General features: G+C 48.2%; 11 protein-coding genes across 11 annotated transcripts; 6 read left to right on the top strand and 5 right to left on the bottom strand.

Annotated features, from left to right (window-relative positions):
* Window positions 1-338: 338 nt before the first annotated feature.
* Window positions 339-1,192, top strand: TREMEDRAFT_59304 (uncharacterized protein; the record flags this gene model as incomplete). The annotated part of the gene is made up of 4 exons (XM_007001543.1): window positions 339-402; window positions 454-599; window positions 654-957; window positions 1,005-1,192. 4 exons carry the CDS (start codon window positions 339-341, stop codon window positions 1,190-1,192), a joined length of 702 nt encoding a protein of 233 aa, XP_007001605.1.
* A 445-nt stretch (window positions 1,193-1,637) lies between these two features.
* On the bottom strand, window positions 1,638-3,259 carry TREMEDRAFT_59303 (uncharacterized protein; the record flags this gene model as incomplete). Its single annotated transcript, XM_007001542.1, has 7 exons — window positions 1,638-1,844; window positions 1,966-2,122; window positions 2,157-2,259; window positions 2,304-2,531; window positions 2,574-2,868; window positions 2,928-3,073; window positions 3,121-3,259. The coding sequence occupies 7 exons, from the start codon at window positions 3,257-3,259 to the stop codon at window positions 1,638-1,640; spliced, it is 1,275 nt and encodes a 424-aa protein (XP_007001604.1).
* A 3,570-nt stretch (window positions 3,260-6,829) lies between these two features.
* On the top strand, window positions 6,830-8,853 carry TREMEDRAFT_37174 (uncharacterized protein). The gene is made up of 11 exons (XM_007000814.1): window positions 6,830-7,079; window positions 7,147-7,172; window positions 7,221-7,266; window positions 7,383-7,529; window positions 7,574-7,631; window positions 7,678-7,770; window positions 7,813-7,878; window positions 7,923-8,011; window positions 8,094-8,279; window positions 8,343-8,430; window positions 8,475-8,853. Exons 1-11 carry the CDS (start codon window positions 6,918-6,920, stop codon window positions 8,618-8,620), a joined length of 1,107 nt encoding a protein of 368 aa, XP_007000876.1. The 5' UTR covers window positions 6,830-6,917; the 3' UTR covers window positions 8,621-8,853.
* A 68-nt stretch (window positions 8,854-8,921) lies between these two features.
* TREMEDRAFT_26526 (uncharacterized protein) lies at window positions 8,922-9,772 on the bottom strand (the record flags this gene model as incomplete). The annotated part of the gene is made up of 4 exons (XM_007000706.1): window positions 8,922-9,028; window positions 9,134-9,218; window positions 9,265-9,350; window positions 9,544-9,772. The coding sequence occupies 4 exons, from the start codon at window positions 9,770-9,772 to the stop codon at window positions 8,922-8,924; spliced, it is 507 nt and encodes a 168-aa protein (XP_007000768.1).
* A 228-nt stretch (window positions 9,773-10,000) lies between these two features.
* TREMEDRAFT_42201 (uncharacterized protein) lies at window positions 10,001-11,346 on the top strand. The gene is made up of 6 exons (XM_007000943.1): window positions 10,001-10,017; window positions 10,063-10,071; window positions 10,201-10,352; window positions 10,564-11,029; window positions 11,074-11,159; window positions 11,206-11,346. Exons 2-6 carry the CDS (start codon window positions 10,066-10,068, stop codon window positions 11,261-11,263), a joined length of 768 nt encoding a protein of 255 aa, XP_007001005.1. The 5' UTR covers window positions 10,001-10,017; window positions 10,063-10,065; the 3' UTR covers window positions 11,264-11,346.
* A 586-nt stretch (window positions 11,347-11,932) lies between these two features.
* Window positions 11,933-12,453, top strand: TREMEDRAFT_59299 (uncharacterized protein; the record flags this gene model as incomplete). Its single annotated transcript, XM_007001541.1, has 2 exons — window positions 11,933-11,987; window positions 12,029-12,453. 2 exons carry the CDS (start codon window positions 11,933-11,935, stop codon window positions 12,451-12,453), a joined length of 480 nt encoding a protein of 159 aa, XP_007001603.1.
* Window positions 12,454-13,812: 1,359 nt separating this feature from the next.
* On the top strand, window positions 13,813-14,859 carry TREMEDRAFT_56132 (uncharacterized protein; the record flags this gene model as incomplete). Its single annotated transcript, XM_007001021.1, has 3 exons — window positions 13,813-13,895; window positions 13,938-14,091; window positions 14,137-14,859. Coding segments are annotated over exons 1-3 (940 nt in total), but the record flags the coding sequence as incomplete, so codon positions are not given.
* Window positions 14,860-16,638: 1,779 nt separating this feature from the next.
* On the bottom strand, window positions 16,639-17,948 carry TREMEDRAFT_25020 (uncharacterized protein; the record flags this gene model as incomplete). Its single annotated transcript, XM_007000508.1, has 4 exons — window positions 16,639-16,967; window positions 17,212-17,341; window positions 17,567-17,792; window positions 17,839-17,948. 4 exons carry the CDS (start codon window positions 17,946-17,948, stop codon window positions 16,639-16,641), a joined length of 795 nt encoding a protein of 264 aa, XP_007000570.1.
* Window positions 17,949-18,158: 210 nt separating this feature from the next.
* Window positions 18,159-22,556, top strand: TREMEDRAFT_37169 (uncharacterized protein). Its single transcript, XM_007000813.1, has 10 exons — window positions 18,159-18,471; window positions 18,552-18,953; window positions 19,005-19,540; window positions 19,594-20,042; window positions 20,090-20,458; window positions 20,503-20,581; window positions 20,633-20,749; window positions 20,903-21,451; window positions 21,542-21,995; window positions 22,191-22,556. Exons 1-10 carry the CDS (start codon window positions 18,206-18,208, stop codon window positions 22,477-22,479), a joined length of 3,510 nt encoding a protein of 1,169 aa, XP_007000875.1. The 5' UTR covers window positions 18,159-18,205; the 3' UTR covers window positions 22,480-22,556.
* Window positions 22,557-22,647: 91 nt separating this feature from the next.
* TREMEDRAFT_72988 (uncharacterized protein) lies at window positions 22,648-24,999 on the bottom strand (the record flags this gene model as incomplete). Its single annotated transcript, XM_007002126.1, has 9 exons — window positions 22,648-22,940; window positions 22,990-23,130; window positions 23,189-23,260; window positions 23,313-23,324; window positions 23,375-23,397; window positions 23,451-23,513; window positions 23,554-24,279; window positions 24,369-24,440; window positions 24,493-24,999. The coding sequence occupies 9 exons, from the start codon at window positions 24,997-24,999 to the stop codon at window positions 22,907-22,909; spliced, it is 1,650 nt and encodes a 549-aa protein (XP_007002188.1). The 3' UTR covers window positions 22,648-22,906.
* A 659-nt stretch (window positions 25,000-25,658) lies between these two features.
* TREMEDRAFT_25515 (uncharacterized protein) lies at window positions 25,659-26,408 on the bottom strand (the record flags this gene model as incomplete). The annotated part of the gene is made up of 6 exons (XM_007000575.1): window positions 25,659-25,730; window positions 25,774-25,849; window positions 25,923-26,005; window positions 26,053-26,099; window positions 26,144-26,221; window positions 26,318-26,408. Coding segments are annotated over 6 exons (447 nt in total), but the record flags the coding sequence as incomplete, so codon positions are not given.
* Window positions 26,409-26,764: the final 356 nt, after the last annotated feature.

Below are 26,764 nucleotides of genomic sequence, written 5' to 3'. Positions count from 1 at the left end.
CGTTGTTCAGTAAACGTCCCTGCAGGAATCAACAATTTGATCCGTTTTACGGTTTCATGTATTTAAGACGTGCTAAAAACGATAGACTTGAGACAGTGTAAATCAGGGTCTGTAAATCAACGTAATTTACGTCCTCAAACCATTAAAACGAGGGTATGCATGTCGTTGTCAAGGGTAAGTATCCTTTGGTTGTCAAGGAGAGCGAAGTGGTCAATTTGCTGGTTGTCACATATACCAGGTCGTTGTCATGAGTTCTTCCCCACCTCTTTTCAAATTTTAACGTCTTACATTACTTTACCACACTGACATTTGAATTTTAAGCTTCTTGAAAAGATATCATGTCGAACCCACCTACTCCTCCTGCTACTTTGAAACAACTTGTTACGTCTAAGCCCGATTCACGTTAGTTGCTGCTTTTTCAACGTTAAGAGGTTAATTAATTCTAATGATTAGCGGAGTGGAGCGCCAAATTCGATTGGGATGGTATTGTTGCTTATCCTCTACGGAAATGGTCTGATACTGGTCGTAATGAGGTTCTTCGGGTTGCAGGTGGAGATAAAGGTCCTAAGATTGGAATTTCTCCTAATGAATCGTCAAAAGTTAGTGCTTTCGAGTCAATTTTCGTTAAAGTTGTGTTTATCTGACTCAATTAGTATAAAAATTACCGGGAGGCGTATAATCACGCTGTATCGCCTAATTCTCATGTCAGAATGGGAACATTTAGCTGTCAGTTGTGTCAAGCTCGTCAAAATCGCGAGGAGTTGTGTTCTTTTGGCTGTGTAACCGTCGGTGAGCTCCCTATAGGAGCATGTACCGAATGTATCGCGAGGGGTACGACAGCTCGCTGTACTTTTGTCGAAAAGGCGGAATACATCTTGGATCAGGCGAGTTTTGCGGGAAATATGCGAGAAGAGCTGGGCAAATTGAAAGCTATCGAGATCCAGGCTGAATTAGCGAGTTAGTACTTTTCGTTCTTAAATATAACTGCAAAGCTAATTTTCTAGCAACACATAAGTATGAATTGGAACCGAAAACTATCTTATATCAATGTCAGCACGTCAGATCGAACATTGAGCAATTGATGGCGATTCATTTGCCTGATATGGCTCCCGAAGGTGTTGTTGCCCCCGATACTCCCCGTAAGCGTCGTCGTGCCCCTGTCGCAGCAACCTCTCCCTCCGAAGACACATAAGTTGTTGTATATCTCTATATGTATGCATCAATCACTCTTGAGCTCTCATCAACACAAACATTAGCAAAAATGAGCACAAATTAGCAAGAATTAGCAGTAGTTAGCAAGTTAGGACAGAGAAGAGTGAACGAGATGAATTGTTGGAACGCGTTCAGGTGGCAGCATGAGTCACAATTTCGTACATTCGGTTACACGACCTCAGGGCCAATAGGGACCGGACGGGGTCCATATGGGCCGTCCGGGCCCGTCCGGTGTAACCAAATCTTCCGTGCCACGTGAGCCGGCGTCGGCCGACGTCGGCCTACGATCGCTTTTTACGATTGACTTTCGATTTCAACAATTAACATTGTTTGCTTCATGCAATTACTGAAAGTCTTCGACCTTTGCATGTAATGATGAGACAGTCATGGCATGTGCATACATTGATCAACTATTTGCTACAAAGTTAACCCCCATCTTCATCCAACTCCTCTAACATGGTTTGATCATGGCCATGCGTATCCTTGTCTGACACCCCGGCACCTGATCCACTCGCGTTCGACGTTTGACGATCTAAATCGTTGGGAGTGGACAAACGACTACTATCTGAGATTTGACGAGACTTCCCTCGCTTTCCGGAGGCTTGAGCAGATCGAAGACGTTGTTCAAAAGTCTGAGAAGGTTTGTGTCACGAGACCAACTAACCAGCATTGGGACGATATAACAGTGCCCTTCGGAACGGTGATCTAAACCACTGCGACGAAAAGGCCTATTAACCGGCGGTTACTGCATACCGCCGGTCGATCTGTCACGAGACCAACTAACCAGCATTGGGACGATATAACAGTGCCCTTCAGAGGCAGCGGTCTAAACCACTGTGCTAAAAGGCCTATTAACCGGCGGTTACTGCATACCGCCGGTCGCTGGTTAATTACCCAACCCATCCTATCACTATCACTATCAAACTGTCTTGTCACTTCGTGACAGTTTGCGTTGCGATCGTAAGTTCCGCGCAGGACCAGAGGCAGCAGCGGCAGCAGCAGGATCGGTATTCAGCTGTCTATTTGCAGCGTCATCCATTGTGATATCTAATGTCAATGCTGTATACAATAATGAGTGATAAGAGACATACCTTCATCGTTCCAGCCCGCACTGAGTCCTGTAAGTTGTCCGTGTTCCAACACCGGCGAGGGAAGAAAGTTAACCGCGGTACGGCGACGACGTAAGGAAGGATCGTCGGTGTCCAAGACATTAGCAGCTACAGCAGCGTTAAGCTGCTGAACAAGTGCACGCCCGTCACGAGTAAGCGGACCCAAAGCCGACAAAATGACCTGAGGTGGAATCGGGGTATTAATGGCCGCTGTTCATTTAGCATAGCACACAATTGTCAACTGGTACTCACCGAAACCACTGACGACTGCTTCCAATCCTTCGAGCTTGGCAACAAGGTTAGACGCCAATGACGCATCTAGGATTTCTTCTTCTAAGACATTCTTTCCAAAATCACAATTGCTCGTTCCTCTTGCCCGGCACTCTGCACAGCTTGATTGTGCACTCTCACTGACGGTTATACAACCGAAGGATACGGCATCATCGCGATTTATTCGTTTTTGGCAATGTGAACACATTGCCACGCCGGAACGAATGACAGATTGTGGGCCACACACGATGTTGTGCGCGAGACGGTGACGCTTAACCTAATTTCATTAATAAGCATCGTTCTAGACGAGTTTTAACATAAGAAGTTCAAGCTCACTATTTCTAACTCTTTATTCGGTGGTATAGCCCACACTTCGCCTTTCAATCTGTTTGGCAGTAAAGCCAATGTCTTTGAGCTATCCTGAGGAAAAATACGACGATTGAATTTCGTTCCCGGCACCCATTCGAACGGTTCGTACGCACCTACCAATTAGATACTGTCAATGACTCGACAAAAGGTTCTAACGTACTCAATACTTTTGTTGAAAAAAATTCATCGACTGCTTGTCCTCCCTTTTCTGGAGAGGTGTCGTTGCGACGACTTCCCTTGTTTGCGTACCGCTTTGGCGTGGGAGGAGGTACTTTGGAAGAAGGTGGTGTATTCGACATTTTGATGCTATAGCTAAGTTTCAATTAACGAAGAACGTTGAAAAATAGTGGGCTAAGATTCACGACAATACACTTAATACATCCTTGTTGTGTGTACACTTGCTTACACTGTCTGCGTAGAAAATTGTTCAACCAACTACGCCCTGCAATGTTTGTTGCTCGGGATTGCAATGAAACAGTTTGAAACTATCCTTTGAGGGTGACTATGGTCGCAACAAACCATCATTGGCCGACGTCGGCCGACGTCGGTTTTTTGTCATTGTTATAGCTTTAGAGGCGTAATTTTTCACTCTCAGACATACCTTTCAGTGTGTCATGTAAAGCATTAAGCGACGAAGGACGCTGCCGAACACGAAACGCATCAAGATCCCTAGCAGCTTCGTCTTCCGTAATTGATCGTGTCTGAGCCATTAACTTGATCTGATTAATAATGACTAGACGTCGGTTCCAAAACCTCCGCTCTGTGTCACCGCCAACGCCCCAATGATGCTGAGGATTCTCGTACATCATTTTAGCAGACGGTTTGCCGTTTAAGCCGGTGTTATATTCTTCCCAAACTTGATTTACGGTCCGTAAAGTCCGTAGCAGGCTGAAAGGCGTCAAGACAGCTCGAGGTTGATTTACTACGGTCAATAGAGGTGAAGCTGTACCCTCTGCTGCTGTACTTGATGTAGGAATGTTTTCAAGCAGTACCGTTGGTTGCAGGGCGCGAGATGTTGTTTCTGATTGCACAGGTGTTTCACCTGCCGTAATTTCAGTTCCTTGAAGAATACTAGGTAAAATAATCGGCTGGCTTAAAGCGACAAGGATCCGAGACAGCTGCTGCTGGTTAAGGTTCAATGATACGTCTTGATTTTGAGCGGTTGTGATCAAAGACGACAATTTATGATGAATTTCGGTACTATCTTGTGTTTGCTTCATGAAATGCGCCGAGAGAGTTGATGCAAGTTGTGGCATGGCTTCAGCTAGCCTACGATCGTGACTATTCGTACGAAGAGAGCATGTGTCAAAATAACAAGCTTCCCATTGCTTGAATTCGTCATTTTGAAACAGGGAATGCGACCAAAGGTACAGCTCTGGGTATTTTTGACGCCAGGCGCAGATGTCTTGAAAAAATACCTTACGAAGGTGTTTCAAAAGCTGAACAAACGTCATAGCCTGTCTGTCTATAGCGTCACCTTGTCGTAAGGAAAGATCCAGTTCCCTTTACATGAGCAATGCGTTTACAAACGAGGTTTGCTTACCATTTTTCAAGAGAAGGAAATACCATTCTCTGTAAAGTGTCCGGTACAGGAATATCACGCGGAAGGTAATAGTCTTGGCTTCCATAAGGCTTAAACCCGGCCAATGCACGTAATACTGAACGAGGCATATGACCCAAGTAGACATTTTCCAAAACATCTTGATTCCAATGGCCTGCACGCGCAATATCTTGAGCTGATACACCTTCACTTTCTGCGAGCTGAGCTCCTCCGGCTCTATTGATATGTGTCTTCTTTCCCGTATTAACTTGAGCACTTTTAAGAGCCTGAGTAATTGAATCATATTGTGCTTTATACGTGAGTTGATCTGTACGAGAATATATTGAATGTTGGAGGAGTTTATCGTTGTACCACGTCTCACGAGAAGCAAGGTTGGGAAATCCATTGTCTCCAAGGCTGCCGGCCTGAAATCTAAGTGAATTAACACGCATATTAGTTTAGCTAAACCGACGTCGGCCGACGTCGGCTGACATTCACTCACCGAGCAAACAAGTAAACTGCTAAGATCCCCACAGGACACATGAAAACGTCTTTGTTGCGTATTAACCCCGAATACTCTACTTTGCCATGCTTGTTGACTTTTCCACGTCTACTAACGCACACAACAACTAACATGGGTGTTGGTCCCTCGTTATCCCACACAGTGTACGCCAAATCTGAAAGTTCCATGCCTCGTTGGTTATCGCCCCGGTAGAGCACGTACAGGCCTAGAGCGTGAGCAACAGCGTCACGGAGGCCTTGCTCGGTATTTCGAGAGACGTAAGCACTGAAGCAATCCTCAATTTGTTTTCTACTTTGATATCCGTCGAAAATTGTATCTAATAATCAATTAGGCTCTTGACTGTGCTTACTTACTACTTGTTTTATCGATAAACATTTCCCTTTTCGTTTGTTCATCTACTCGTCTTAAGACTAACAAAAGGCTTTTCATTGCTGCCGAGCGCGGATGAGGATGACTGTTCATGCCTTTGTATTTCTGCTGTTTCCATAGACTGACCAGAGCAGCTACATGCAGTTTGATTGACGCTTGACTTTGCGTCATTCGGCTAAGCTTTAACAAAACTGGCATTCAGCAAGCACTTTATATCACAGTTAGCAAGTGAACACACCACTTTCTCTAGCTGTTGTTGTAGGCACTTTTTCTCCTCGAGTTAGGTCTTCAACTACATCTAAAGCTCGTAGTTGACTTTCTTCGAACGTATCCAAACTTGTTTCAACATCTTCGATTGAGCATGTTGGTAGTAGGTCAGAACTTGCTCTTCTTGCTCCAGCAACTGAGGTCTCTGCTTCCTCAGGGGTACTTTGACGTTCTCTTTTGCGTGTATCTGTACGATTATTGGGGTAAAATAACACTTGTGTATATATCCATCTAAGGGCGTACTCCGGTGTAACCGTATCTCTGGAACAATTAGCATCTTTTGATCGTTCCTACTTTGCCCCATCAAGCAATCTGCCGCCGACGTCGGCCGACGTCGGCCAACTCATACAAAGTCACGTACCCAGTGCTAAACTTCATTCTTTGACACCATTCTTGCCATCTTCGTATGCGTACTTGGTAATGAGCTTGTGTTGAGGAAGCATTACTCATTTTCTCAAGTTCCCCAAAGTCTTCACGCCAATTATCTGACGTATTCCAACAATCCGCAATCTCATCATGTATAGTAGCGTTAAGACGGTTTTGACGAGACATTATATAGTTGAATAAAGCAAAAGCAGGTGGTAGAGAGCTGAAATGGATGAAAGACAGTTGCAGATAGTGAAAATAACGTTGCATTGTTCATTGTAACCCTTTTTTCACACTCAGGAACCCGAGAAGGTCTGTAACCGCGGCTGTTTGTATGGTGTAATTCCTGTAACCGCGGTTACAAGGACGGGACCTCGGACGCTATGGGCAAAAAGGGGGGTGTCACGTGACTTCGTGGCGGACGACGTCCGGACGCGAGCGGACGGCTGGGTAGGATAACAAGTCATTATGCATGGTTTGGTGCTCTCGGCAATATTACTGCCCTGTTACCTGTGGACCTGGGATCCTAACTAGTAATCTTTGATCCGCCGGCCGCGGATCTCGGACACGATGTTGCACCTGAGGCATGCGGGGCAGCCTGTGGACGATGTGGAGGTTAGGTGCATGGAGTATGACCACTCGTACTGGGGAAAGAGAAGTCGTGAGTCATTTGTGATTGGATCATTGAATCGGACTCGGCTGAAACCGACCGGCAATTGCACAAAGCACCGAGAGCACCGCCGCCACCCAAGTCATCGATCGCCGTCAAACACTCACGCAACCCAACCTATTCCTTTCTTCTTCCTTGACTACAACACATCTTCCACACCGCTTTACTTACCATAAGTAGCTCCTGCACTTTCCCAGTAAACACTAGAATCGACGAGACGTGATGTCCGCACCAGACTACTTGGCTTCAACCAACTCGACCGTTGTCAACAACGGTAAACCCGCTAATGGAGAAGAGGACCTCCACAGGTATGTCACCGACGACATACCTCGTATTCGTAAGACAAACGTCAATGGTCTTGACGACCGTGGCAATCCTCTCATCGTGGGTACTATCTTCTCACTCTCTGGACTACCTCTCATATATGAGGAATACGGCTGACCATTCTCAGACGGTCCAGCCTCTGAGGAAAAACGAGTGAGTCCACTCTGATTGGCGTCGCACGTGCTCCACTCACCAAAATAGCATGCAACCTTCGTACGCTCAGAACCTCGGCACAGGAGGTATTGAGGTATGTCAATCATACATCCCTGTCTACATCTGACAACACCATTGAGATTGTTGCCTATGCCGCTCATACCTGCGCTTTCGGTCTGGGTCATAGATGGTACTTGAGCTCACAACCAGCACGGCTTCTATGGAAGCATGATGCAATCCCTCGGTGCGTGCGTAGGATCTATCGGGATGATCCCATGTTGTCCATGCCCAAACCCCTTCAAGAATGTTGATCAAGGTTCCGTCGGGTTGGTCAGCCGCTTCGGACAATTCTACAAGGTCTGTCAAGTATGAATACCTGTCTTCATTGAGCTGACAACAAGGCCGTGGACCCTGGTCTGGTGAAGGTCAACGTTTGTTCAGAGACCATTCGTGTCGTCGGTGAGTCCAACTCAGATTTCAAGTCCAGGTTTGGGCTAACGAGCAGACGTCAAGATCCAGCTCACGTCTGTCCCCAGACAGACCGTGCAGACTAAAGACAATGTAAGCGTTGACGTTGACAGTGTCATATGTTGGCATGGTGAGTCAATTAGCTGAGGGTGCCTCAGAGCTGACCGGATAGTGGTCTCGCCATACAGGGCAGCATTTGGAATCAACGATGTCAGGTGGGCATTGGTGGAGCGTGCACGTGAGTAGCAGATCAACCCACCGCATGCCACTGACGTGAAACAGAGACCACCCTCAGGCAGGTTGTAGGAGGCCGAGTGCTGCAAAGTGTCATCTCAGACCGCGAGGGGCTTGCTCAAGAAGTGGCAGAAATCGTGAGTGGCCTCTTTTAAACCCTCATCCTCCTGGATCCGTAGCTGTTTGTTGCTCCGTCGACGTCTGTATGCTGAGCCTTAGATTGAAGCGACGGCCGAGAAATGGGGTGTTGCTATCGAGTCAATTCTTCTTAAAGACATCAACTTCTCGATCGAGCTCCAGCAATCCCTCTCGTCCGCCGCCACCCAGAAGAGAATCGGAGAGTCTAAAGTCATTGCTGCCAGGGCAGAGGTAGACGCCGCCAAGCTCATGCGTCAAGCTGCAGATGTGAGTCTGACCTTCTTCCTGCCAAGATTATTAGGCCGCTGTGGATGGCATGTTGATGTTCAGATCCTTGCTTCTCCCGCTGCCATGCAGATCAGGCAGCTCGAGGCGTTACAAGCCATGGCCCGTACCGCAGGGGCGAAAGTGGTCTTTGGTACGTTGAACCCCCTTGCCAATCGGCTCGAGATTGACTCGCAGTGCCTATGAATCTCAACACGATGGGTTCGTCCGGTATGGACAGCGTGGCTCAACAAATTGCTGCTTCTGTTCATGCCGACAACGCCGAAGCTGGTCCTGGTCCTGCCACCAACGCCGGTCTCTTGAGTTCCATGGCCAATGTCTGATTGTTGTTTAATGGCGTTCGATCATCTTTTTGTGTGTACTGCTTGTCTGGGAGTGTAATAAATGAGAAATTGGGCAATCTGTAAGATGGGGAGAGGAATATAGTACGTGATATGCAATGCTTGTATCTCAGCGAGACTTGGCCAAAATATCTGGGAGCTTTCGCGCGCTATGTGTAAAGGAAGACAAGTGTCATATTAGTCTGAATGCGATGAAGTGATACATGCAGACAAGCAAAGTCACACAAAGAGCCCAAAAGACAATGCTGATGTTGAATTGCGTCAATCCCATTTCACCTAGACGTTAGCCATTGGTGCCATGCCTGCCATTAGATATCTCATTCACCTCTGGATGTAATTTGAACTTTTCATACGCTTCTCGATTGAAGAAAGATAATTCCGTCTCGTTCTCTTTTTCATAAGTTTTCATCCACACGTTATCACCGTACTTACCACTCCGATGAAGCCTTCGTATGCGTCATACATAGGGAAATGGGTTAAATTGGAAACACGAACCTGCTCCTATGGATGCCAATGTCGCTTCGGGATCATCCAGGATCCAATCATCATGATCTAGATTTATAATAAGGTTCGTAGTCTTCTGTCAGTCCATGTCAAATGAGATTGTACGCAGGAAGAGGACTCACTTTGTGCCCATGTGCTTGGGTGTACAGTTTGAGTGTGTCGAATTTAACATTCCGATATGGTTTGAAGCCCGATGTTGTAGCGATGGCTAAGGAAGTCAGTTAATTCATATAACCCCAGTTTATACCATCTCCTCTTCTCTTTACTCTTCTGCCTCAAAGTTTGACTAACAGGAACTCCGTCTCTGGCAGTCTCGTATACAGGCGGCATGGAGGGTCGCCATCAAGCTTGTCCAAAGTGGTTCGCCAGTGGCATACAAAGAAAGGAGAAGAATCACTCACCATTTTCACATCTAGTCTTCAGATTTCCCACAGTCTCCAACTCCAAATTCAGACCCTTCAATACCAAACTCTTCTGCGTACGAAATTCGAATGACTTGATCACTCGGATTGTCAATGTAGCGTTGGTTCGAGGTAGTAATTCCGTAGCTAAAAGTTCATGTCCGCTTTCGTGTACACCTGGGTGGGCTGTATCTTGAACTTGAGAGTCTGATGTAAGGGACTGGGACATTGTCCCTATTCTGATACTTTGGTCGTCGAGCAGTCAGTTGTTGAAGGCTGAAAGGACGATGCATGCCAGGGGTTGAATCGGGTCGCGAGCTCTGAGGAAATCCGCGCATCGGACAGACCGGCATTTTCGGGGATAAGGAGGGAGAAGGTCAGCAGGTGCCACATAGTCTTAACTCCGAACATCCAACTTCTTCCCTTCATCCCTTCAACTCGTCAGGTATCCATCAAGATCTCGACCAAGGAATCGTAAGCTGCTCATAGTCACCTATAGACAGTAACTGACGGCGACAGAATATGGGTGTAAGTCATACGTCCTCCACGCATATCCACCCACTCTCAGTTTACCATCATCGTTTGGCTAAATAGATCGAGCGGTTGTCATGAGGAGAACAAGTCATGAATCGCAATAGGCAGTTGCTGACAGTCTAGCGAGTCATTCGTAATCAGAGAAAGTCCGGTGGGATCTTCAAGTCCCATACCCACCACAACAAAAACCCGGCTCGATTGAGAAACATCGACTTTGCTGAGAAGAATGGGTATATCAGAGGTGTTGTCAAGGAGATTATCCATGATGCTGGTCGGTGAGTGAACATTCATTTCAATTTGACATCACCGTTGCGCACCACCCCCTGTGACATTCTCATCACTGCAACTCGATAGCTGTACTCCTCATGTCGAAATACCATTCTTTCTCCACCACTCGACTTCCCTTTCGAAACTGTAGCCCATATCTGGAAAGACTGGAATGTGTGCATGTGCGGATCTTTGTGTCTGTGCTTTGCTGACCTGCAGTGGTGCTCCGTTGGCTACTGTAGTCTTCCGTGACCCTTACCGATACAAACAACGCATCGAGACTTTCATCGCCACCGAGGGTATCTCCACCGGCTCTTTCATCTACTGCGGCAAAAAAGCCACTCTTAACATCGGCAACGTCCTCCCCATCTCCCAATGCCCCGAAGGTACCATCGTCTGCAACGTCGAAGAGAAGATTGGTGATCGTGGTGCCCTCGCTCGGACTTCAGGCAACTACGCCACCGTCATCGGTCACGGAGAAGATGGCAAGACCCGTATTCGTCTTCCATCCGGTTCCAAAGCCGTCATCAGCTCTCGTTGTCGTGCCACCGTTGGTATTGTCGCTGGAGGAGGAAGAATCGACAAACCTTTCCTTAAAGCTGGTCGTAAATACCACCTCATGCGTCGCAAGAGGAACTCTTGGCCTAAGACTCGTGGTGTGGCTATGAACCCCGTCGACCATCCTGTACGTAAAAAGCTCTGTCTCGTAAGATCTCAACTAATCAGCAGCACGGTGGTGGTAACCATCAACACATCGGTCATGCCTCTACCATGGCTCGTGATGCGTCTGCCGGTCAAAAAGCTGGTCTCATTGCGTACGTCTTCTTCAGGCTGTTGATCGTGTGCATCGCTGATAGCCAGTGCTCGTCGTACCGGTCTGCTACGTGGTACCGCTGGCAAGACCGTCGACACTGCTTAGGTTCCTCACTCAACGGTGTCGCGGCATTTGTACCGAATATGCAACTGGTATTCGGCTGACCACCCGTCAAGCCGTCGATATCGCTTGATTTCACTCCCTCGCCACTTGCAAATATCCTTCACCGCCACCCCGGGTCATCTCACGCTTCATCGCCTACTAACGTTCTCACGCTCACTTGTAGACCCCCATCACTGAAGTCATCCGGCCTTTGTTTTTGTCTTCAACGCCCCACCTTATCAAAATTGTGCCCATCCCAGAACAAAAGACGGGTCGGACGAGTTCGGAGGCAATCGGTACGAATTTCCTATTTCGGCTAGACCCATCCTGTCTAGTCTTGGGAGTGTGTGATACTGAGAAACTTTTCGACTTATTGTACACGACCTGTGCGATGCGGGGGACAGGCAGAAGAGCCCAGCCTGCGGACCGGTCGTACTCGGCCTCCAACGTGGGAAAGGCGATTGGCATCGCCCTGAGCATTGCCTTCGGCCAGTTTTCAAGCTTATCAGCAGTCCTTTGTCAACCGATTTCTAGCGGGGTTCAGTCCCAGACGGGCCAAGTATATGAAATGGTTGCAAGAAAGAAAGAAAGCCCATCGTCCACCGTCACTATGGCCAGCAATACCAGTTCTGACCCAATCAAATGCTCCGCCCTCACCGCGGCGGGAACGAAATGTCAATTCAGAGCATCATATGGGAGCGAGAATGGCCAAAGATGTGGTATACATGTAAGTATAACGATGTGCATCCGATATGCTGACTGTACCAGATGCGACAGCAACCAAAGGGCACCTCACCGTGTGGACCTACTTGCCGCCCTCCCAAACGTCGGGGGACCTGATCGTGACAGTGCCAGGCGATCATGCTGAAGCATCTAACTCTGCTGACGTAAAACCCCCCGTGTCCTCGGCAGCGACGGCTGCGGGCCATGACGATCCGAACATTAACAGCATAAACCCAAGCGTACCATCCAGTTCTTCTCCTGAAACAAGCACACAGGTTCCCGCTGAGGCACCCGCGGTGACCGCGATGTCTTGGGGCAAATTGTTAGACAATATGGGCTTGACAGTGCATTCCATGTGGGGTGACGAGGACGGGCTACCGTTCCACGAAGCAAGAGAAGGCTTCCCAGGACGCCAGGACCCTCAAGCTGATCATCTTGTTTCCCATCCACAGTCGAAGTACGAAGTATAGCGCATGTGTACATTACTTTTCCATGCATGTCTCGTCGATCGTCGATCGTTCGTCGTACGATCGTCGTATTGTATACTTTCTTTCCCACTGCCAGAAGCCACACCGATTCGGGATTGGCCACGTTCCTGACGATGGATCGGCCCTGACGTGGCCATCTTGGACCATTAGCCGCTAAGCGACGATCGGCTCCTCGGTCTGGCTCACTCTAGTTGACTTTGCTAGCTGTGTATGCATCCATGAGCACTCCCTTTACCCTTTCCTTGTCCTTGATACATACTTCAAGTTTTGGACTCTCACAGGTCCCGAGTGACGCTCTTGACTTTATACTTGTATCTTCCACGTGTCGACATCATCGTCAAAGCGGTACAGTAAAGAGCAGTTGAAGGGGTCGACTGCGGATGGGGGAAGCGTGTGGCCACCTATCCCAGACTGTTTCGGTAGTAGTAGTAGAATATCGCTTTGGTCTTCAGGATCTACAACATCATTAAGCGGTACTTCGGCCATTGGGATCTCGACATAGCATCATTCATTGTTCATCTTGTCACTCTTTTGGGTCTGCGTATCAATCAATTCTTACACGTCATACGATCGTCAAGACTGACCGAACATCCCTTCGATTTCTTTCAACGACTCATCATCCTTCATAATTACCCTTTGTACTCTTTTCACCATCTCCTTGTCCACTGGCTCTATCTGTACATAGCACGACTCGGTCGGGTCAGTCTGAAGCCGAGTCATGCAGGGTGAACCTCCTCCGCTTCAGAAGCAAGACCAACCGGGAGAAGCGAGTCTCCCTCATTTATCTACCACGCCCGAGCGTGGTACCAGTGTCAACGACCCTGGTCAAACCGACACCAACGCCCAACATGCACACGACATCATAGGCCATGCACCGATATCAGGGGTGAGCTTTGCGTTCTACATTCCTCCCCAATCTCTCCTTCAACCTCCCTTTGTGTCGGTCACACAGCTACGCAGCATACACTCTCTGGCAGTCACACCGTCATCCTCTCCTTTTCACAATTCGTTGCTTTTCGCATACCGCTCAGTCGTATGACGTTGATGGCTGACATTTCAAGATGAACGACTTTATTCCACCTCCGACTCATACGCCAATGTTCACTTATCAGCCAGCGCCCCATGAGCTTCCTATCTCACATTCTCAACCTCTCTCTCGTATACATTCCAGACCACATTCTCCCTCCAGACCTCTCACTTCTGACGAGATCGACGCGGTCATCGCCAACGCTGAAGCAAACGCTCCACCACCACCACCTCTTCTTCCAGAACCTCCCATTGAGGGTGAGATATTTCATTTTACCCAAATTTTGTGTCGCTGACGTTAACAAGCAGTTTTGAGTAGGTCCATTACCCCGCTTATGACGAACCTCCTGCCTGCAGCTGTAGGTGTAGATGGACGAGTAAATCTGTTTGTTGGCAATGTAAGTTTTTGCTCTGACCGAGATTTTGACTGACTTCCATAGCTTCCATATCGCGTGAGATGGCAAGATCTGAAAGATCTGTTCAGAAAAGCGGGCACAGTGCTGAGAGCCGATGTCAGTCTCAATTCCGACAACAGGAGTCGAGGATATGGGACAGTCTTGATGGGAAGCAGGGAGGATGCCGCTCGAGCTATCGGTAAGTAACCCCTTGACATCAGTCATTGATCGTGACTGATATCAGATCGGTTCAATGGGTTTACATGGCAGACTCGAACGCTCGAAGTCCGACCTGACCGTCTTCCACCGGAGTATGAACCTCATCCACATCACGCTATCCCTCGGCCATCGATGTACCCATACCAGAACATGTCCGGCATGGGGCATCCGCCCTTCCCCCTACCCGGTCACCTCACACCTTCAAACAGCTCAACATGGTTACCGGGACAGTTGCCAGCCCCTCGACCTCCCTTAGGATTCCCGCATGGTCCAGGTTCTCAACCGATGTTCGGCACCCATCCCATGCCTGGCTTCAACCCCTCAACCCATCCCTCCCATCTTGGAACCTCCGGTTCACCTCCGCTCATATCACATTCCCCGACTCCTCCATTTGGCCCGAACGGTCTTCCCTTACCCTTGAGTGGCCAAAATACTGGCTCACATGGTTTCCTGCCCCTCGGTGCGTCTCCGCTTGCGGGCTCCCTCTCGGCCGGTACTTTCAACGAGGAGCCCCGACGCGGATCTTTCGCAGCTTTTGTTCAGTCTATCTCTCCGAATGCCTCGAGTACCTCCCTTCCCCGCAGCGCTTCACCTGCACCGCCACTATCGTTACCACTCTCTCGAGGCAGCTCGAATGGAGGCCTGCCAGGCTATGCGTCGTCATCAGATCATCCTAATCCTCAACCCCGCCCGACACGAGATCCGGTACCAAGTAATCTGGGTAATCTGCCTCCCCCGTTCCCCGGCGGCCGTTCTGATGTTCCGTCTGACGGTCAAGGACTTAGTGACAGACCTGCCTCCTCGCCCAGCGATATGCCGGTAACTGTCCCATTCGGTATGGAGGGTCTCTTGCATAACGGGGCTGTCCTAGGACCGCCTTCGACTCTGCACGACCGGGTGGTATTTGTCACCAATGTCCGTGTCAGCTGTCGTTACATGATTGTCACTGACAGCCAGCTTCCGATACATATGCAATGGCAAAGCCTGAAAGATCTCCTTCGACCCGCGGGATACATCATACGGGCGGAGTGAGTACTGGCTCATCCGCCATGATTATGCTGATCGCAGCGTTGCAACGGATGCTGATGGCCGATCAAGAGGGTACGGCACCGCACTTTTCGCAAGCGAAGGAGATGCAGCAAGCGCTGTCAAACTCTTTGATGGAACACATGTCGGTGACAATCAAATCACTGTGCACCTTGAGAAAGCGCACAGTCGACCTCCCTCTGAGAGTACGGCAGTTTCTATGACTGCTGTCGGAAAATCCAGAGAACCATCTCCTGCCGCGGTCATCCGTCATCCTGCAAACATCGATGTGACGATCAACCCCTCCCGAGTCAACGGAGTGTCCCCCGTCTCTCAGAAGGTACCTTGGGCTCTCAATACAGGACAGAACACTCAATTCACTCCTGCTCGTCCAATGAGAAGGATTGACGATTCGACCCCTCAAATCGGCAATTTCCGTCACGCTCATCCAGGTCCAATCAATTTACCTTCATATCAACCTATGGACAATTTCAACCCTATGTCACCGCTACAGACTCGCGGATTACCACCTATGACACCTTCTATGCCTGGTTTTGTCTTTCATGCCTATCCGGAAACTCCTCCGGTGATGCATTCATTCTTACCCCCTGGACCGTCTGCGCCTTTCTCTCCTGGTATTCCTATCACTTCGCCAACACAGAGACCCTTTAATCCATTGCTCAACCCTGCTCCTGGTGCTCCTATCTATCGTTATACTAGTGGATCGGCACAGCTTGGTACACCAACCACTCAGACATTCCCGAATAATCCTATTCGACCCCGAGCTGGTCCAGTGGGACAACCCACCATCTCTCAAACCCTCGGCGATTATTTTTCCACCTTGAGCATCGATGGGTCGGACATAACTGGTAAATTGACTCCGAGTCCTTCCCCTCTGAACGCCCGAGATAGGTTGGCCGACCGCAGTCTGGCTCAGGAGCCTACAAAGGTGTCTCCTGATTTCGAGCGGTATGACTACGACGGTCAGAAAGAAATGTCACAGGAATCGAACAAGGACTGTGACAACAGTGGCATCATTTCATCAGTCAGTGCCGATGCCATATTCGGCAGAGGTAAGGACGATCTCAGGGCGAACAGGGTGAGCATGGACGAATTAAGACCTAGTGCGAGTGAGTTGGGAGAGAGAAGAGCGAGTTATGGGGATATCGTAGCTGGTTTGAAGGAGAAGTAACCATACCTATAAATCGGGGTTAAGCGGGACTACAAAAGTGTGTATTGATTTTCATGATGTGCGGTGTGTTTGGAAACAAGATGTGAGCGAGTAACAGTGAATAGAATCATGTTTACGTGTTGGGGGTATTGGTGGGCATAAAGGGCATCAACGATTTGATTGGCATTGGAGATCCAAGTGGAAAGTATGCATATTTCATAGCTATCATTGATGAATGCATGTTTAGAAGTTTTTGGTGCGATGTAATGAATTGTCATGATGATTGGTCTATCCGGCCTGCACGTTCTTGACTTTCGTCGATGACTATGATTAGTTCATCGGTTTTGAACGTGAATTTGCTCCTCGATGGGTACATTTGGAAAAGAGTAAGACGAGATATAGAATTTGTGGAAGGGGGAAGGGTGAAGGAGAAATAGGAATGTTATACCCACGTTTCCAAGCTGGTTCCCAACCTCTATCAACTTCCAACAACGGATTAGGCAAAGTGTTATGTTTGGATCCTAAAGATGTGTAGCCTTGATCGTACAGTTCACAATAAGGTACCTTTAGCTCGAGTAAGAAATCCCATATGTCGGCGTAGGACCAATGTAAGAGGGGATGAATACGGAGTATGCTCGGCCAGGAAGGATCGGTAGGTGCTAATTCTGCCACGTCTGCTTGTCAGGTTTCGAGCTTCCTTCCACCTTAATTCTCCTAAGACTGTCGTATGTATATTCCATCCCCACGTTTCACCTACGTTCATCGTCTTCCTGTCATGCTGAATATCAGGGTATCCAGATTTGAAGAGTGAGTAGCCTTCGATTTTTCGTGTTATATCTCTTTGTGTTTGAGACAATCAGTCAAATGGAGAGGACATGATATGAAATGGATAGGAGAACTGACCTCCATTAGGATCACCTTTCCTGGTACCCATCAAAACGCCCTTGACGCCTTTCCCACCTTGACAATCCAAATACGAACATAGAGCGCCTTTCATCCCACCTCCAAAACGATACAGATCCATGCCGTATCTCTCCGTGCAATCTAGAACGAACGTTTCTAACTGAGGAAAAGGATTAGGAGAGGTGATGTAAATACTTCTAATGGGGTCGTAGGGTAATGAATGGGATCTATCGGCAGATGGAATATGATGTGTCGCTCTATGCTCTCCAGAATTTTTGGCCTTTGTCTGAAATGAAAGCTTCTGAGAAGCTGTCGAAGAGGATGAAGCTTGTGGAATCGAAGTCAAGACATCCACGGGGTTGAAAGAGATTGGAGGTGGTGTAGTGGGAGGTCCATCGATAGGTACTTCAGGACATGGTGAAGGTGTTCGTCGATCAAGTGGATCAGGGTCTTCAGTTGTGAGATCTTGGGGTGTGGGAAGAGGAATGTTGGTATGTCGAGCTAATAACAAAGCGGCGTAAAGATGTAATAGAGCTGTGCAATCTTTACCACCATTGAAAGATATAGCCACGGCATGTTCCCTATCATCAGCATAAAACAGGAGTAGATTGTATGGGAAGGACATACCCTAAATCAGTAAGGACACGGTCTACGAGTTGAAGAGCATAAGCAATCTTACGTCCTAATCTATCCGCCTGACCAGCTCTATCAAGAACGGCATGTAGATCCACGTCCATACTTTCCAAAGGCTGATGTTGCGAGAACCAAGTCGATATGTTGGGGGCTATCTTATATCATCGCCTTCCGCCGTCCGAATTCGTGACGATCGAATGTTTAGAAAGATAGGCGTCCGACTGTTCATGAGCAAGCATGCACGCCTATAACTTCGCTAAGAGCGCTCTGAGCCAACACCGGAAAAACCCCTTTGATGTTCTTTCACCTTTTCCACTTGGCCACTTTCTTCTTGCTCCATCCATGAGCTAACATTGTCATCATGGCGTCTCAAGGCGTCTTACCTTCTTCTTCTTCTACCCAACCGGAAGCCGGTCCTTCTTCCTCCCCGGCCGGTCTCACAACCACTGCACCCCGCAACCCTCAACTCGGTCCAGATCCTTGGTTCACCTACCCCACCCCAACACCTGAGCAGATAGAAGAAGAACTTCCGCCTTATTTCGAAGATGAAAACGTTCCTCTGGGACTCCTTCTTGACCGTCTGACGCGTAAAACTTACTCGGACATGCGCCACCTGGTGGAGAAAACGTAAGTCATCAATTCGTTCTTCAACTCCGGCTTGCCGAAAGGGCAGATGTGAATTATATGACGAGGTGCTGATTATATAGGCTTCCAGCGTCTACTGCCAGACAGAAACCCAAACATATCATCGAGTTTGCCAAAACGACGCGACATGCCGCTCTGAAATACCTCGCAGTATTACGATGGAAGATGAATGTCGATGTTCCTCTTTTCGCCCCTCCCCAATCCTCTTTTACGACAATCGGCCCATCCGCTTCATTCCCCACACCTCATTCATCTGGTGAATCAAATGGGAATGGCGATAATAGCAGTCCCGGATCGTACTCCATCAAAGGGAAGGGAAAGCTCGTGAATGAAGAGCCGAGGGTCATCAGAGGTAAAGTCACAGATGCCAAGAGGATCACTCATCTGCTGGAACATCAAAATCGTCAGCATGAAGAGGCAGTAGCTCATCTCAAATATTCCGTCGCCATGGTCGACAGCTTACGGTGAGTTTCTTTTCTCGACTGATGCCCAAAAAGCTGTAGCTGAACTTGTAGCGTACGAAATGCAGATGTCCTCACTGCTGTTGCTCTGGCTAGCTCTGGTACATATACCCGATTACCTTCTTCTCTGACGCAAGAATTCCAGCTTCGAAAATCCCTCACGAACAAGACTATCGTGGATACACTTCAGGCTCTCAACACACATATTCGGTTTCGCTTACGATGTATCGATTATCTACCACCAGAAATAAAGGTCGACAGGGTTCAAAATGGGAAAGCTTATATATCTGGCGGAGGAAAGATCGGTTGGAAGGCTGAGATGACCATATGGGGTTTTGGTGAAGGACAAGAAACACGATGGTGGCTCACCGGTGTGGAGTGGGTTTGGAGAAGTAAGGGCAAAGGCGTGGATGACCCAGGCGGTTCTGGACGTTTAACACCTGAAGGAAGGCAACAAGTGATGGAAATGGTCAACTCACGAGTCCTCCCGCCCCGGCCGGTGCGACAGGGTGAGACTAAAGGTGGAGAAGAGGAAGAGGATCGGGGCAAAATGGTCGATGCTCCTTTAATACGGCTTCACAATGTTCTTCGTAAGCATCATGAAACAAGACGCTGGCAAGTAGACAGGAGCTGACCACGCCAGAGCATCTCTCACTGTCCTATCAAATGGAAGTTTTATTCATGCAAGCAATGGCTCTGAGCCAAGGCAAGCGTCGGGGTCACTTGCTCGTTGAAATTGATCGTCCTCGCAAAGAACTGCGTTTGAGATATTGGCCTCGTCCTAGACCTCATGTGCCCATCCCTACCAAAACAACAGCAGTCGGCAAACGATCACTGGCCAGCGCCGCCGTCGCCAATGTGAAAGCACGACAACCCTACGTCGGAGGTGTCATCACTATTGGTTTGGATGAAAGTCCTCCCAGTGTCGACGAGAAAGTTATGAGTATGCTCGGGTCTTTCAGAACGATCGGCATGAATGCCAAAGAGCGGGTGTTAAACTTACGTCTGTCTATCAAGTGGGAGATCGGTGAAGCTGGGACTGGTGGTCCTCTGAGATTAGGGGATAGGATGAATACTTCTTCCATCATACCAGTATGTCCTTCTGCCCGCTCATTCATTCTCAAAACTAATCAGTGCAGGATCCAGCAAATCTAGATGTCGAGGATATCATCGGCGAGATAACAAGACGACATGCCTCTGCGAAAAGCCGTCATATTGTCACCCCAATATTGGCCATCCCTCGAGTGGCATCTCTCACACCACCGCCAGTCATCCATGAAAATCCTGACACTACATCTGCTCGTCCGCTCGTTCTTCAAGTACCTATTCCTTCTCAACAACGTCATTCCATCTCGATTGGTGTTTCATCCATCACAGGCATGGTGGAAGTCCAGGATAGCGGAGCGAAACGTGGCGATGCACGATCAGCCCGGGTGAACGAAGTAACCGTCGGAGCGAACAACGGCAAGGGGAAACTAGGGCCAGATCTCATACGTCTGATCATTGCTGTCAGTTGTCCGACTGTGTAGGGTTACACCAAGCTGACGAATAGCTCGCCATCGAAGCTGTGGAGGATCAAATGAGACAAATGGGCTGGGGTCCTATCCGTCGATTGGGTCTCCCCTCACAAGGTCAGCTGCTTTCACAAATTGATGACAAATCGGTATGCTGACGTCCTTCAGAGATATCCCAAACCGACTTACATCCTTCTACCACTGTATTTGTTCCTGTGCCTTCCTCCCCTCTACATTTCCTCGCTGCTAAAACCAACCCACAAGGTATCTTCTTCGAGCTCATCCGTCTTACTCGCAAGTCCTCTGAACACGCTCTTACTCAAACCCTGTCCATTGGCGAACGATCACCTCTTGACTTACCACGCTTGAAAGCACGTCGTTCCAGTCGAATCATTCCTCCAGATTCAGGTAAACCTCACTCAGGACCCAAGGCTCCAGGTCAATCTGACAAAGCCGTTCCTACTATATCAGGATTTCACATTACAAATCGCGATCTTAAGGATGTCTTCATCTTTGCCAACGCTCTTGTAGCTCAAACCATCATCGAACAACAGCTGAAAGATCGTTCCATCCCATATAATGCTCAATATCCCGCTAGCGCAGGCGAAGGAGCGCCGACTTCCAAATCGACAGTGGCGGGTATGATCCCGATATTCAGTGTGTCAGCCGCCGAATTACTAAGAAGCGGACCAGCCGCAGACGTAGCAATGCCAAAAGTCTTCATTCAGATAAAAGATTGGTGGAAGGGTACACGATGTGGTGCGGTCACAGCGGTACAGCTTCGTCATCGGTCTGCCGTATCTGGTGCAGCTGGTTCTCCTGGTCTGGTAGGCGCTGCAGCTGTTGCGGCTGGAAAATCGGAAGATATCACTTTTGATCAAGCTTCTTCAGTGGTGCAATTTCACGCTTCGGACATAAGGAATTGTGTGGTGAATTTTTTGGAACAATGGGAGAGACTTAGTAAGGTGATTGTCGTGGCTGGAGAAGGTGAGTCCATTCTTCAATCCCACTTTCCCGGTGACAAGATTACCCTCTAGTGTCGTACGCTCTAGGTGAAGAAGATTTATTGACCTACAGTTCATCGTCTGAAGAAAGAAAGTCCTTTTTCTGATCTACGTCTCCTATCATTCGACCTTCGTACAGCTACCTTCATCTATACTCCTGGTTTCTGCGCTTCAATCACATACGATCCCATGGGGGATACGTACGAAACATCTTTCTCTCGACTGAACACGGCTTCTTCCACACCGGCCACTATGGCAGGTATAACCCCTGCTTCTAATCCTGCAGGTGTGGATGCGAACCCTCATGAAAAACTCGCTCCTCTGTTGAGTTATTATCTGAATCAATTGGTCGTGAAACGTGGCACGGCATTTGGGGTAGGCAGTGCAGGTAGACGATTTATAGGTTTGCTCAAAGCTACTTTACCACTTTTGTTAGAGGTGGAAGTGTTGAAACAAAGTTTCGATGTTCAATTGGTCGTTAGTGGTGTGAGGGATTATCGATTAGTTTGGGATGTTAATGATAAACGGTGAGTATATAATTCTCTTTGACAGTTCATCCCTTTTCGTCCATTATCATCTTCTCCCTCCCTTCTCCTTCAGAACTCGATGCTCGATATGAAATCACCACCGCCTCATGATTGATAATGAAACTTATCCAACCTGTCAAGTCTTACTTGCGTGGATAACGGATTTGGTTCCACGGGCGAACACTAATGTTTCAGATACGCAATCGACATTACCCTCACCGCAGAGCATAACAGATTTATCATCACCGACGCTTCTCTTTCCTCTGATGGTTCTTGCGGACCTATCACTCCTCTGCCAAAAATCGACGCTATAGTCATCACCGTTCATTCCGTCTTACGTGAAGCCAAGATGATCGAAGGCAAGCTAGGAAAACGGTTGATGAGATTAGATTCTGGTAAGAGTTTAGTTTGTGAAGTTCCTTGCGTTTCAGAGGTGATAAGATTGTTCGTGAGCGAGGTGACGTGTATGTTGAGGGGTTTATAAAGATTAGTTTAGAAAAGTAGGACCAAATCATCTCACACACAAGCATTCAGATTTCATCATGCATTGTTGTTTTTTCCAATCTTGCTGCCGCCTATTTTTTTTCATCTCACTGATCACTGAGCGGGTGCAAAACCTGACGAGTGAAGTTTGAATGATTTCCGAGTATATACATGACATGTGATGCATGAATTGTGATACATGAGTACATGGGTACGTGAATACGTAAATACATGGATAATTGAAAATGCCTGACTGACTGAATAAAGGGAAAACGGAAAAACAACATGATTGTCCTTCTCTGATCATATGCTAAACACCCTTTTTCACTCTTGAAACATGTGTTGAAAACTGCGCATTTGCACATTGTTCACGATGGACTGGGTCATCCAAGTGCGAATTGACCAGCCAGTCATTCCGGGACATGTGATCATAAGAAAAAATCTTCCTCAAACGTTCGACACCTAAAAGTCAACTCAAATACCTGAATGTCAACAGAGAAGCAAGACTTACCACCATCGATGGTCCCTGAAAGAATATCCTAACAGGTCTTTGATGACGGGACAAGAACATCCAATCTTCCTTTTCTTTTGAATGGTTCCATTCTTCCTCCTAGTTTCCAATGCCTTATCCGCTCGAGCTTTGGCTTTGGCCCTGAAAGCGTCAGCCAGTAAACCGAGACTACGTTGAAATAGAAGCATGAGAAACTCACAAATGAGCCAAATGCCCTGCTCCCCCGCCATGAGATCTGTAGGCTAATGCTTCTACTGCGGCTCGCATGAATCTATAAGTCAGCTAACAACATACTTCACTTACCCATGACACATAACACATACATTTGTTGAGGTCTGATGGTCAGCAACCCACTCATCAACACAGATGCAAAAAGTTGACTCACTGTTTACCATTCATCGGGTTTGGCTGAATGGTCAGTCCACATCATGTAGTTTGCAAGTAAGAAGACTGAAACTCACAACGAGGACATGTCTCAAAGTGATGAGCTCCGCTTCGGTCACTTTAAATTGTCGCATCGCTTCCTGAAAGCGTTAGTCGGTGCTCAGAGGCGAGGGAACTCACAGTTTTACTAATTCGAGGTTCATTCACCAACTTTGCTACAATTCGTCTGTGTTTACTAGGCCAGAAATCATGAACCTCTGGATCCCCACAGTCATCGTATGTGATCATAGGGACGAAATCGAGATCCTCGTCATCTGTATCCGGCACCACCCAAGGTTCTGTGTCGGGTATCGAAACAGAAATGGTCGGAGCATCAAGTTCGACTTTCACAACGTCAGGTGATTCCGTCTCGCGTTCTTCAGACCCTTGGCTTCCCATTGCATTGGCCATAGCTGAGCTACCAGCACCGGTAGAAGGAGTCCTCAGACCTTGTGACACAGGCATGCGTCGATCATCCTTCTCAACCGCAGGTTCTCCATTCAATCTGCCATCGATGACAGCTAATACTCGTCTGTTATAATAGTTTACCTTGACTGATGCCTTAGCGTCTCTCCGGCACGCCTTGGCGTGTTTAGCCATCACTTTGGCCAAGTCAGCCTCTTCAGCTTTGATGGTCTGACGCCATACGGATTGTTCTTCCTTGTAGACTGTGTATTGTGCGCGAGTCCATGAAGCTCGAGGACCACGAGGAATGTAATGAGTAGGTTGGCGGTTGATCCATCGTTGAGGAGGTGGTTTGGGAGTGTAACAGTCGCGGACGTGAGAGAAAGGTCGATCTCCGAAATGACGTTCTTTACAGATCTCACATTGCTGACCGCAAAGTATGCTGGAAGCATGAGAGACAACCTGCTTATCAGCGACTAAACAACTTCAGCGACGAGAATGTCTTCATGCATTGTCGCTCGGCTTCAAGCGGGATCTGACATGATGCGTACCTTGAAGAACCTGTCATCTAGAGCATTACGGAAGAATTTGTTAACTCCTGCCAAAGAGATAAAGTCGCGGAACTAGATGTTGTCAGTCATGTCGCAAAGGCGGTACAGTTTTATTCAAACTCACTCCCAGACCGGATTTGGCACCAAAGCAGCGGTCCAACACTTCCGCTGGTAACCTGTAAAGAGGGCTCGGCTCATCATCCTCCCATGCCAGATTTTGCAGATCATGCCATTCCGGCTTATAGGCCAGAAGCACCCCCTTCTTATGAGAGACCCTGTCCTCGGCGTCTGAGACGTCGTCCTCGTTGGCTTTCCTACCAGATGATTTTCCCTTGGCCTTGCCTTTTTCCTTTCCCTTTACTTTCACAACGAGCGTTTTGGACGTGGACTGACGCTTTCCCGTCTTTCTCTTCTTGGCTGGACGGGGCTCTTCGAATTCATCATCGGAAGGAGGGAGATCACTGAGCTCCTCGTCGTCCAAGGGAGTGACAATCATCTGCTCCGGGCTGGAAGGCGGGGCGTCGCTGAGAGGTGACGAGGCTCTCGAGTTGATGCTTGGGGCGGCGGACAAGGGAGATGAAGCTCGAGAGAAAGAAGAAAGTCGGAGATCCTCTTCTGAATGATAGGGCATGATTGTAGTTGTTATGGGACCAATCAGGTCGTTGTAATCTAGACTTATGAGCCGGATAAAATGCTTTTGAACGGGGCGAACTCACTATCCGGGAGAATCATGAGAGATAGGTTATTCTGAGAGAGAATAGAAGAGACTGATGGTTTGAAGAATAGATTGTTGGATGGTTGTTCGGAGGAACGGTCAACTGATGATGTAAGAAGTGGTAGAGTTTCAATGGGGAAAGGAGCTCTCACCGGTTGAGCCATGGCCCGTCATCCTGTCCCTGCCAACTTCCGGAAGACCGGAAAAGGGGGGAGGGAAGGAAGAGGAGCGATGTGTGTTTTCTGAAAGCGATGACAACGGAGATGAGTGACTGAGTGAATAACAGATGAGAAAAGAGAACAGGCAAATGGTAGAAAGAGAGAGAGTAAGTAGTGGTAAAAAGCTTAGTGGACTGACTAGGTCTGTGCGAGAGGGGAGAAGCGGGTCCACCTCCACTTTGACTCCGTGTCTAACGGCGGGGTAGTGAGTGTACTTTATAGCTGAGGGCAGCTGTCTCACGAGATATAGAACCCGCTCATGGTATATTTCGTACATAATCCTCTGAGGCTCATGGTCATATACAGCAGAAATCATCGAAAGGGAGATCTTCTACAAGTTCACAGTCGCACGTCACTTTACGCCGCTAACAGTCGCTCGTCTACCACTTCCGTCGTCAGCCCTTCTGCTCCATCTCGGACCTCCACGACCTACGCATTAGTATCAATTAATTCACATACACCGGGAGCTCACCTTTGCCACCTCTGCTGTTTGTTGAAAGTAGCTCAGTGAAGATGCGTGAAGCGTCATGAGATCGGTTGGTGAGCCGCTCGGCGCCCTGAGAGATCAGCGCTTCTTCGACGACGTCAAGTCAGGTGTTCCAGTACCCCATAACAAAACACCCCATACTATTGGGCAAAGGTAATGAGTGGACTTGCCAGTTGATCAGGACCAAAGGTTGAGATATCCGCCCGTCCCGATGTTTCTTCAACCCGTGAGTACCTGCTCTCCAAACGTTACTGCCTGACTCACCAGCTCATGTGAGATGATCACGTAGCGCGGGGAGTTCTCTGGTAACTCTAAAGCTGGTTAGCTAAGTCAGAAATGATGAGAGACGACTCACCTTCCGCAATCTCCTCAATGCTCAGATCTGAGAATTCCTCATCGACTGCCATCGTCAATTTGGCCTTGATGATCTTTACTCGATTATCAGCTTTTCTTCGACTCATATACAGCCATTGCCAAGGCCTGCGTGTGGATACATGTATTCGAAATTTGTGAGGAAGGCGACGCTCACTTGATATAGCAGTGGTTGCCGTCGCCTTTTTGAACCTGAACTTGCGCAAGGCATCCTTGACATCAACAGGCATCTCGACAGTGTGCGACTGCCTGATCAGCGAGAGCTACTTGATATGCTATCGACTTACCATGTTGATGTTGGGCGTTTGTTATCTGTGAACAGAGACTCCTAATCGTTGCCCGGTTTGATCGCAGGCAAGAAGTGACTATTAGGTCGTAGTATAGCTGGAGAAAAGAGCAGGTAGCATCGCAGCATGTCGCACCGCTAGGACCGGGTGACCAGCAACTGTATTACAAGCGGCGATCGCCGCCTGAGGATTCCCGGGCCGGCGGTCGGCCCTCCCCACCCAATTGACTAGAACGTCCCCAATTGAACATGCTTTCAATGTTCTTCTTGACACGTTTGTCATAACACTTGCCATCACCGCATATCTTCATACGCCCT

Source organism: Tremella mesenterica, assembly GCF_000271645.1.
Source record: "Tremella mesenterica DSM 1558 unplaced genomic scaffold TREMEscaffold_1, whole genome shotgun sequence".
Taxonomy (NCBI): domain Eukaryota; kingdom Fungi; phylum Basidiomycota; class Tremellomycetes; order Tremellales; family Tremellaceae; genus Tremella; species Tremella mesenterica.
Note: the sequence above shows the minus strand (reverse complement) of the source record. Positions and strands in the feature narration are given on the sequence as shown.

Coding starts and splice junctions, on each gene's coding strand:
- TREMEDRAFT_37174 (XM_007000814.1), top strand. CDS start 6,918: ATGTCCGCACCAGACTACTTGGCTTCAACCAACTCGACCGTTGTCAAC. Junction 7,267..7,382: donor TCGGCACAGGAGGTATTGAG/GTATGTCAATCA, acceptor GCTCACAACCAG/CACGGCTTCTATGGAAGCAT. Junction 7,771..7,812: donor CAGTGTCATATGTTGGCATG/GTGAGTCAATTA, acceptor CTGACCGGATAG/TGGTCTCGCCATACAGGGCA.
- TREMEDRAFT_42201 (XM_007000943.1), top strand. Junction 10,353..10,563: donor ATTATCCATGATGCTGGTCG/GTGAGTGAACAT, acceptor GCTGACCTGCAG/TGGTGCTCCGTTGGCTACTG. Junction 11,160..11,205: donor CAAAAAGCTGGTCTCATTGC/GTACGTCTTCTT, acceptor GCTGATAGCCAG/TGCTCGTCGTACCGGTCTGC.
- TREMEDRAFT_37169 (XM_007000813.1), top strand. CDS start 18,206: ATGGCGTCTCAAGGCGTCTTACCTTCTTCTTCTTCTACCCAACCGGAA. Junction 18,472..18,551: donor CGCCACCTGGTGGAGAAAAC/GTAAGTCATCAA, acceptor CTGATTATATAG/GCTTCCAGCGTCTACTGCCA. Junction 19,541..19,593: donor ACGGCTTCACAATGTTCTTC/GTAAGCATCATG, acceptor TGACCACGCCAG/AGCATCTCTCACTGTCCTAT.